General features: G+C 46.3%; 1 protein-coding gene across 10 annotated transcripts in view; it reads left to right on the top strand.

Moving 5' to 3' along the window:
* KLHL3 (kelch like family member 3) overlaps positions 1–10,023 on the top strand; it is a 177,395-nt gene extending 167,372 nt beyond the window's left edge. For 8 of the 10 annotated variants that reach the window (XM_087862240.1, XM_087862243.1, XM_087862241.1 and 5 more), the window contains one exon: positions 880–9,358. In XM_087862240.1, coding sequence (XP_087718366.1) covers positions 880–1,133 — 254 coding nt within the window. In that variant the 3' untranslated portion in view covers positions 1,134–9,358. Of the gene's footprint in view, positions 1–879 lie in introns of all 10 variants that reach the window. The other 2 variants (XM_087862245.1, XM_045794628.2) reach the window with 1 other exon arrangement.
* Positions 10,024–10,599: the final 576 nt, after the last annotated feature.

Genomic DNA, 10,599 nt, shown 5'->3' on the forward strand with positions numbered 1-10,599 from the left:
ACATTTAGGTTATTTCCATTTTTTCTGTCAGTAATGCTTTTGTTACTATAAATGGTCCTATGGCTAATCAGTGCACACATCTCGAATTATTTCTTTAGAATATGAGTCCAGGAGTGAAATTTTTGAGCCAGAGGGAGCATATTTGCTTTTAGTACCATCCAGGAAACTGGTACATTTTATCCTCTCACCAGTATTTGAGATTATCTTCATCAGTACTTACAATTACTGCTTCTTGAACATCACCAACCCCTTCATGTAGTTGAAAGAAGACATAGTGTACTAGACCACGGCCTCGTAAACTCTTGATGAGCAAAACAGCATTTTCCTACTGTCGGCTCCCTGCAGCATGAGACTTTGCCCTCAAACCAGCTGTCTGGGAGATCAGGGTGGGAGGAACGCCTTGTCCCTGGGAATTGCGTGTGGGTTTAGATCTAAGTCATGTGGAGCCATCACAGACACAATCATTAGCCACACAGTATGTGTATAACAGCGTTTATCAGGGCAAACTTACAAGCAGAGCACGAGTAGCGTGTGTGAGATTCCCTGATCATAGCTCAGTCTGCACGTGGGAGGCTGCATGCTCCGGTAGAGAGGGGCCTGGACTGATAATGCTCTCTAAGTATTTATAGGGTCCGGGGCCAGGAATGTCCACGGGAGCATGTAGCAGTGAGAGCTCCCTGGTTGGAGAAGTGACCTTCTTAGAAAGGGGGGGATCCTTGGGGCCCAGTGGTTGTCGTCGGGCAAAATCAGACCTATGAGCTGGTTCATTGGGCTACCTTGAAGGGGACGAGGGGCGCCTCCAGGGCCATCCACATTTGTTTCCCATCCATTCCATTTGTGGCTCCTGCTGTAATGTCTCCTATGGCCTCTGCTTCCCAGGAGTCTGTGCAGTGAACGGGCTCCTGTATGTGGTTGGAGGGGATGATGGATCCTGCAACTTGGCTTCGGTGGAGTACTACAATCCTGTCACCGACAAATGGACGCTGCTGCCGACCAACATGAGCACGGGGCGGAGCTACGCAGGTCAGTGTGCTGCACCCCAACCACACCTTCACCCACGCCCCACCCCTGCACAGCTGAAGGTGAGCTTGCCTAACGTGGGACCGAGTGCCTCCTCCAGGGATGGCGGGTAATTGTCACATGTCACCACTCCATCATTCTGTACCCACGACAGGTACCCTTTTTAAAAATTTTATTATGTTATGTTAGTGACCATACGGTACATCATCAGTTTTTGATGTAGTGTTCCAGGATTCATTGTTTGCGTATAACACTCGGTGCACCCTCCTTCATCCCCTTCACCGGACTAGCCCATCCCCCCACCCCCCTCCCCTCTGAAGCCCTCAGTTTGTTTCCCAGAGTCCATAGTCTCTCACGGTTTGCAAGACAGTTACCCTTAATGAGCACGGGTTTCCCCAACGAACCTGAACGTAGGCCCAGAATTCTTTTTAATACCTGTGTTGCCGGGAGCCACTTCCAACTGCTCTGATTTGTCATAAGAGGTTTTAGAATTTCATTGCCATTTCTGGGCTCCTAGGTGGAATAAGATACAGTTCTTGCTTTCCAGAAATTTAATTGGAACGATAAGATCTGTCTACATGAAATAGGACTTTCAAGGCAATGTATACATGACTTCTCAATGGAATGTGTTATGCTGTCTGCATTTTAAGGCATGACCAGTGAGAACTTACGGGAGGAAATGAGGCTTGATCAGCTCTGAAGGTGGGACCTGCCCTTTGCCAGGGACTCCCTCCCTGTGCCAGAGGGCGGTGTGTTAGGTCCACTGTGTGCATTCGCTGTCATCTTTTCAAGAACCCTCTGGGTGAATGGGACCATATCCTTCCATTTTACAGGTGATGAAACTGAGGTTTGGAGAGTCTAAGTCACCCGCCCACGACCACCTGGCTAAAAAATGACAAAGTCAGAATTCAGACTCAGGTCTGACTCCTGAGCCCCTGCCCTTTGTACCACCTCAGCTGAGGGGGTAAAGCACTCCTGGCAAGAGGCGGAGGCAGGAGTAAGGAATGACGTTGCTGTAGAGGCTTATTCCTGGGGAGTGTGTGTGATGGGTTCAGTAAGGTTTGGGAAGTCGGACCGAAGTTGGTGCTGCTGACGCCAGGGGTCCGTAGGGAGACAAGCAGACTCCTTTACCTATGATATAGCTCAGTGACCTGTACCTCGTCTTCCAGAAACTCCGATAGAGCTAACAGTTATTTACTGAGCACGTAACATGTGCCAGGCATGACCCAAAGGATTTGACAACCACGATCTCCTTCAGTGTACGTCATGACTCCATGGGTATTCTGATTCCCTTTTTGCAGTAGAACGTCAATCATTCTGTCTTGTTTGGAATTCAATGCAAAGGAAGGTTGTGCTTTGCAGGCTTGAAGGGCTTGTATCCCATGTTGTCAACACAGGCCCTCAGTTGCAGTGAATTTATTTTAATTTTTTCCCTTGTTTAGGATTTTGTCAACTAACTATGAAAGATTTTAGAGGCGTGTTGGTCTTTGGGTGATTCTTTTCTCAAGATTAATTATTAGAACTATTAGTACTTTCATTCTCTTTTCAAAGCTGTCATGGGAAGAGCAGGGCATTTTCTAGTACGAAGCAGCGAGGCCAGTGAGGGCTCCTCCCTTGGCTCCTAGTGGACCTTAATGAGAGGGGGAGATTTAGGTGTAAGTGGTTAGAATTTCACATATGTACTGAATATTTCATGTCTACCTCTTTATTGTCTGTCTACTCTAGAAGTAGGGGGGAAGAGACAAGCAAACGTGCAATTTGTCTTCAACTCCATTAACTGAGTGAATCCTTTTTTTTTTTTTTTTTTAGAATCTGAAGAAGTTTGCCTGAAATGCAGAGATAGGTGGATAGTTATTCATTTGAAGTATTATTTATGATAGCAAAGAACTGAGAACTACTTAATGTCTGACATCAGGGAAATAGTTAAACTGTGGAATATTTGTACAGTGGGAGTGTTTTTAATGTCATGAGAACCTGTTCGTGACAGGCTGTGGGCTTAAAAGGGAGGACGCACAAGGTATGTACCACGTGAGCTCAGTCAAGTTAGTCCTGTATCACGGACGTTTGAGTAGCGACTGCTTAAAGAAGGGGATATTGGAGTCAGATCTCAGCTTGAGTTCCAGCTCGGCCACTTGGCCTGGGACTCTGGGCAAGGTAAATGGTCTGACTGAACTTCTCGTTTTCTCATTTGTAAAATGAGAATAAAATCATATCAAGTCTCTTATAGCTGTTATGCAGTAATATGGGGAATGGTTAGCACAGCGTCTCCCTGGCATGTAGCAGCCACTTGGTAGATGATCACGATTATTTTTAGAAGCCAGGAAATAGTCCAAAAAAGTAATGGTGATTCTCTTTGTATGAAGGGATTCAAAAATTTTTTTTCCTTTTGTTCTTCTGTGTTTTCCAGATTTCCGAAATGAGAATATTTTACTTTTTTGAAAGATTTTATTTATTTGGAGAGAGAGACAGACAGAGAGCGTGCAGGTGGCAGGGAGGGGTAGAGGCAGGGGGAGAGCGAGAATCTCAAGCAGACTCCACCCTGAGCATGGAGCCCCACACCCGGCTCAATCCTGGGACCCTGGGATCATGACGAAAATCAAGAATCGGCCACTTAACTGACTGAATGATCCAGGCGCCCCAAGAATATTTTACTTTTATAATTAGAAGAGGAGGTTTATTTTATTTTTTATATTTTTATTTTTTATATTTTATTTATTTATTTGAGAGAGAGCGAGAGAAAGCACACACAAGCAGGGGGAGGGGCAGAAGGAGAGGGAAAAGCAGGCTCCCTGCTGAGCAGGGAGCCCAATTCAAGGCCTGATCCCAGGACTCTGAGCCCATGACTCAAGCCTAAGGCAGACACTCAACTGACTGAGCTAACCCAGGTGCCCCCCAAAGAGGAGGTTTATATAAAAAAGCAATACAAGACCCTGCTTTTTATTTTTATTTTATTTTATATTATTATTACTATTTTTAATGCTACCTTACGTAAGAATCCTGAGGTGCAGGTGAGATGTTGTCAAAGTCAGGCAGCACATCTGGGTCTGGGGACTGTGGAGCTGCCCACCTCTGAGCTTTCCTATCTGCATCTTATCCAGAACTCACGTGCAGTCAGTGTCTTAGCAGAATCTGACCACTGGGGTATCCTGGTATTTCTTTTAGCAAAGTTCTCTCAATCTCATCTGCAGCCAGAAGATTTTATAATTGTGGGAATATGTTAAAGTAAGGCTCCAGTCAGTTACGCCGTGCCAGTAGGCCTTACCTGTAAATTAGGATTTTGTTTAGTTGCAGAAACCAGAAGAGCAGGTAGGTACTTGCTTAAGTAAGGAGTGAGGGTATCTGTCTCAGGGAGAAAGAAGTCCAGAAGTCCAGGGCTGGTCTAGGGCTCAGGCTGTCGTGGAAAAACCAGGTTTGCCCTGCCTTTCCTATTTTGCCAGCTTTACCAATAGCTGCCACCACCGCCTTGTGCCGTGTGTAAGAATTCTTCCGGGCAGGGCAGCGGACAGAGCCAAAGCTGCAGCTGTGGCAGACGTGCATTTACAATGGTCTCGGCCAGCCCTGGGGCACGCCGCGCTGCCAGCTGCAAGGCAGTCTGGGAAGCTGAGTTGATCACATGCTGGTCTCTGCCGTTGCGGACAGCAAGTAGAAGGGAGGTCAGCTGAATCCACCTACAGTATTTGCCACATTGCAGAGACATTCTAGGGTCATCTGTGGATTCACGAAGTTAGCCATGGCATATGGTTCACTTTGTCTAAAACCATAACGCAGACAGACATGTCTGGACTGTTTTTCTGAGCATAGCATTTAGCACAGGAGTGGTCTTTCCGTCAAGTGACATCAAACGGTATGGGAGCTGAGCCTCAAGAGGTCAGCGGACTTGCCTCAGGCCGCACTGTAGCTCGACTGGTGGCAGAGCTAGGACTGGCATGCAGTTTTTCTTACTTGCATGAAGTCGGTTCACTGTTCTTTTCAGTTCACTTCAGTGTCTTGTCAAAGTAGGCATGAATCACTGTCACTTGTCTTACAGTGATGGAGAGGTAGAGCCATGGAGCTGCCTCCGGGCATCTGGTGACGGCGAGGAGTGTTATGACGACGCTGAGTTCTGGGGTTGGAAAAGGAGTCCTTGAGATAGGAACCATGTCCATGTGATGATGCGAGGGGAGCCCACTAAGCTGTGGTGCTGAAGGACTGTGCTTGTGGGTTCAAATGTCTTGCCAGGACTTGGCCGTTAGGTTAGAGTTCTCAGGCCCTGTGGTGTTTGGATACAGATGTGCCCCTTTCCCTTGACTGGGGCTTTAGGATGTCTTGGACTCATGACATGAACTCCTTGGGACTCTGAATACCTTTGAAGAAGCTGAGTTGCTAACTTTCTCTCCCTTTCGTCTTAGGTGTTGCTGTGATTCACAAGCCCTTGTGACCTCCATGCCCACTGCCAGGAGGTGGAGGAGGGGAGGGGTGCTGCCGTGACTCAGAACGGTGGCACCGTGACTGCCGGCTGCCACTCACTGCCAGTCTGCAGTGGAGCAAGAAGTGGCCTCCAACGTGGCTAAGTGGCATCCTGCGTGGAGACTGGTGACCTGCCTCCTGCTCCCCTGAAGTGTTCGGGCCTCCCCCCTGAGCAGTGGGTTTCTGATAGCTCCCAGCAGCACCTTGGGGCTTTTTTGTGTGTTTCTAGGGAACACCTGAGAACCTGAGTGTGTGTGTGTGTGTGTGTGTGTGTAGAACATGGTATTTTACTAAGTTGGGGGATGTGTGACAATCTACTGGATTTCTTTACTACTGATACTTCTGTGCTAAAAATCAAATCACAGAAACCTCTCTTCTGGATTTGCCCCATGGGAACCCCAAGATTACTAAAGCTGCTGTCTTCTGGAGGTCTGGTTGGACAGGCCAGGAATGTCCAGAAGTGACTGGTGATGGGGGTGTGGCTTTGACCATGCCCCCAGACTGGCTCTGACTCCTGGCACAGTCGGCAGAAGGGCTGGGCATTCTTGAGCCTGCACTGTGTCTTCTATGTGCTAGGACTGGGAACAGATGGGGTCCCTCGCCCCTCCCCTGGGTGCTCTTCCTTGGGCTCTCCTCTAGGAAGCAGCTGAGAATCGCCTAGTCCTTGGTCCACTGGCCTTTGAGGTTGTGGATTCCAGGCTTGGGAGATTTTGTATCTCTTCAGTTGGGAAAACTAGATCTTTGGAGAAGCCCTGAGTATCACACTGGAGAAAAAAAATACATATATAAACATGAAAAACAAAAACAAAACAACAAACCGAAGTGGTAAGGCAGTTCCTGCCTAAAATGGTCTCAGAGAGGATCCTACTACTGGGTTTTCCTGAGATGGGACAGTCCCCATCTATACTTATTATCCAGGCTTAATTCTTCACAGCATCCCATTTTACTCCCAGAAGTGTTCTGGTTTGGAGGATAAATTAAAGGTCACCCTACCTCCAAACCCAAAGATATTTTTGCCCCTGTCTTGGGGGTCATACGTGATCTAGATGGACACGGATGACTTCAGAGGGGTGTACCAGCTGGGGCTGGCCCTCAGCACTTGATGGCAACGGTCAAGTCCATCTGAGGACCTAGTCTTCCTTTTCTTGTGCTCTCCCCCTGTTCCAGGGCCTGTACTCTCTCTTTAACCCTCAGAATACTGGCTTCCTCCTTGTGTTACCTGAGAGGGAGGAGACCTTGGTAAATGCCCTGGATGTGTCATCTCTCTCAGGGTTACTTGCATTTTAAAAGAGGAGCTTGGTGAGAGCTTTGCTAATTCACAGGTAAAAATTACTAATGACAGAACTTCAAGCATCTGGAGGGGGAGGTGGGTATTTGAGGGCACGTGGAATCATTTTCATTAAAAAAAAAGAAAGAAGCGTGAAACCATTCCTCAGCTTGCAAGTCACTTATGTTGGAATTTGTGGCATAAGGAGGGAAGGTCTTGCATCTGGAGAGTACTCTCACATCATGGGGGCTGGGCTTTAACGCTCCCCAATTTTGGGGTCCACTTACAGGAGTCAAGGGGCTTTATGAAACCTGATGTGGGACTTCTGATCTAACTGGGCTACTTCCAAGCAGATACTGCAGGAGACTGGCAGCCCCCCTCAGCTCACCCCTGCAGTTAGAAAGCCAGTAGCCTCCCTAGCTAGTTGGCTGATTTGTGTATTTACTGTATATTTTTTGTGCACTAAACACTCAACTCTCTTGAAGAAGAAATGTCTTCCTATGTTGAGCAGATGTTATTTCAGTGAGACATTTGGAGGGCAGCACCAAGGCACCCGGAATTCTTAGCGGCTTTGGGAAGAGACTGAAATATCCAGCTTTGTCGGGCCTGGAGGAGATGTCGCCAAAGGAATCAAGGCATGTCTTCATTTCGGTGCTGTGTTCTCACCTGGCACTGGAGATGACCATGGTTTCAGACCTCTGCCTTGGCTTGGAGGCTGATGGAATGAGCTTTTTGTTGCCAGTGTTCTTCCTCACGGCCTGAGGAGGGTTTGGGACTTTGTTTTGGTTTCTGGTGGGGATGAGACTGCGGGGTGGGGTCCCATATGTGCTGTTCACGCAGCTCTTGATTTCAGACTGCAGGTGAACTTCCCACCCCCTTTCCCAACACCTAGGAGCTGGACTTTGATGCATATGTGGGAGAGGTTCTTGTTTTTCATCTGCTCAAAGTGGGTCCCTTCCCTGAGAGCTCGCCAGCCCTGTTTTCTGCTTTTGGAGTTTTGCTATTGGTTCCACCTCATGTCTCCCTTCCTGGGAAATACTGCCCCCTGCTGGTAGTACTGCTGAGGCCAAGTTCATCTCATCCTCAGGAGTCCTTTCTCACAGGGACTCCAACACTGACTGGTACGTCACCACCAAAAAGCCATTCGGCTCTAGCTGCCCACAGATGCCATTTGAAACCTGCTGTTTCTCTATCACTAGGTACGATTCTCTCTCCACAGTGAACACAGGCGACTTGATTTCTGTGCTGGTCACGTGGTAGGCAAACCCCTGGCCCCCCCATTCGGGTGGCCACAGCTGCTTGTGAATGCAGCTTTGCGGGTGGTATATCTGAAAGCTGATCACAGTGATGAAATGGAATTACGGCCCAAGGTTAGAAGCCGCTTAGATGCCGCTTGGATACTAATTTGGACAACACAGAAGTCAGACTCTGAATTCCAAAGTTCCTTCTCCTAAGTACCTAATGGCATCTCTCCTTCTAAAAAGTTGCAGTATTATGCAAATGAAACTGACCTCATTTTCTGCTATGCAATAAGAATACTTAATTCTGTTTCATGACAAACCAGTGGCAATATCCCCTAACATGCTTTTTGAGCTGCGTTACTTTGATATCTGCTGTGTAATGTTTGTATATTCCTGAGCCAGAGCCTTTCAAAGATTGCCTTTTTATAAAACTGAAGCGATAGCGTTCAGGCTAAACTTTTAATGTAGATATTTTTATAAGATAATTTTTTAGGATATTTGAATTGATTTTTATTATCCATGATAATGAAATATTCTGTTCTATAAGTCATTCACTCTCCTAGTTCATGCCTGTAGCTATTTTCCCTTTGCTTGTCACCCTCCAAAGACTAATTTTTCAGTAGTTCCAGATAGATGAGTCTTTTTGACTTTGAGTCCTTTTTCTTATTCCATATTCGAGGGAGATTGTTGGAAAACACAGTCCCTGGTGTTTCTGGAATTGCTTAGGGACTAACGTTTAGCCTGACACAGCAATTACCCTACTATATTGCCTGGCCACTTTTTTTTTTTTTTTGGCGTCCGCTCTTTGCAAGGGGGAGGCTGGTTGGCCCGTCTCCTGGTGGCTCTCACTGCCTGGTGCTGAGCCTTGCACGCTGTGGCGTGGAGAAGCTCCAGAGAAAGGCCTGCCCTGCAGTGCATACTCCCAGGAGTTTCCTAGATCCAGCAAACCAATCCTCATTCTTTTCTGCCCTTTGTTCTTCTGAAGTTCCCACCAGCTAAAGGCCTTTGCTGCTGGATGATGTCCCTTTCAGAAGTATCTTCTCTGTGAACTTTGAAAGAGGGGTCATTCCTCATGATCATTAAGAATGTGTTAGGCATGTGCTTTACAAATGTTCACACTACACCTAAAACTTAATTGTTTCTTGAGCTGCGTCTACACTCCAGGCTCTATTTTATGTATTTATCGGCCATTAGCCTCATTAAAACAGTCTCTTATTTTTATTATTATTGGGGCAGGCGCCATTGAATTGCCTCCATGCTCCCCATTTGCACCTTGTTGGATAAGGTCAGAAGGTTGAGCAAACTCCTACTCCAGTAGGCTGGAGTTTTTAGGGCTTTGTTTGCCTGGAGAAGCAAGGAGGTTGGAATGTATTTTTTTTTTTAAGTGTTTGCACTATTTAGAGTCCTAAGACCCTCACGTTTGGCTGTGCCGTGTGTGCTGTGTGACGGAGCAGGTGAGCCGGCCGCACTTTTGACATTTGGGAATTGAAAAGACTTCTAGAGTGGATAATCACCACCTCATAGCCCCTGCACAGCCTTTGTCATGGGGCTGAGTGACTCGTGGGTATGGCATCCACCAAGGCAGGAGTGCATGTGACCGTGGCATTTGGAGAAACAAATTGCCCTAGTACTACGTTCTTGCCTTTGGTTATGAGATTGAAAAATATTTCCCCCCAATTTCAGTGGCAATAAAGGACCGCTGTTGGACTTTTTCTTCAATTTGTATATGATGTATAAAATACTTTGAAAGAAGACTCAAGACGCTGAATGTGTATGTCTGTGTGGGTGCTCTGTCCACGCGGTTGTCCACAGGCAACCTGACTTGATCACTGATGCCCTGTGAACACATTGCATCGGTAAGGTCCTTGATCTCCTATCGTCTGCTTGGATGTTAGAGCCCATCTATCTTGTAAAAGTCAACTTGTCATAGTCCCCATTAGTTACAGTGATAGCCGAAGAAACCATTCTTCAAATGGATTATTTCAATAGGAATCAAGTTCTAGTTTCCCATATTTTATGTTAATTTTAATAAAAGCTGAACTGTGAAAACCTTTCTCAGTATTTTATTTCCGTATTCCAGGTTCTCCACTATGTCTTATTCCCATGTTATCTTCAGATTAAAATTTTTTTTCTTTAAGATCCGCTGGACAGGGTCTGTGTACCAGGTTCTATGTTCTCTGGCCTCAGCAGAGTGCCAGACCCACCAAGACCTTCTTCAGTGAGGCCCAGAGAGGCCAGTCCCTCCAGTAGGTGTTCGGTGGTGTGGGCATCTGTCCAGTGATCATCGTCAGGTGGGTGTGCTGGTCTTAGACATGGAGAAGAGGAAACCGAGATCTGGCCAAAAATAAACATCGATTTTTAGAAGTTTTTTTTAACAATATCTAGAGGTTTTTTAGGTGTCCTGTTATGTTTTTATTACATATACAAATATATTTTATTAAATATGTACCACTTTTAAAGTCTGTTTATAAAATATCAATATAAATTATATATATATATAATACTAGGTAACATTTAGTGAGTATGTACTGTGTGGCAGGCACTTTTCGAAGTGCTTTACTTCTGTCCACGCATTTAATGCTCATCATGGGCTTCTGAATTACTATTATCTTTTACAGATGAAAG

The sequence above is a fragment of the Ursus americanus genome, chromosome 5 (genome assembly GCF_024610735.1).
Source record: "Ursus americanus isolate L20-20 chromosome 5, mUrsAme1.1.p, whole genome shotgun sequence".
Taxonomy (NCBI): domain Eukaryota; kingdom Metazoa; phylum Chordata; class Mammalia; order Carnivora; family Ursidae; genus Ursus; species Ursus americanus.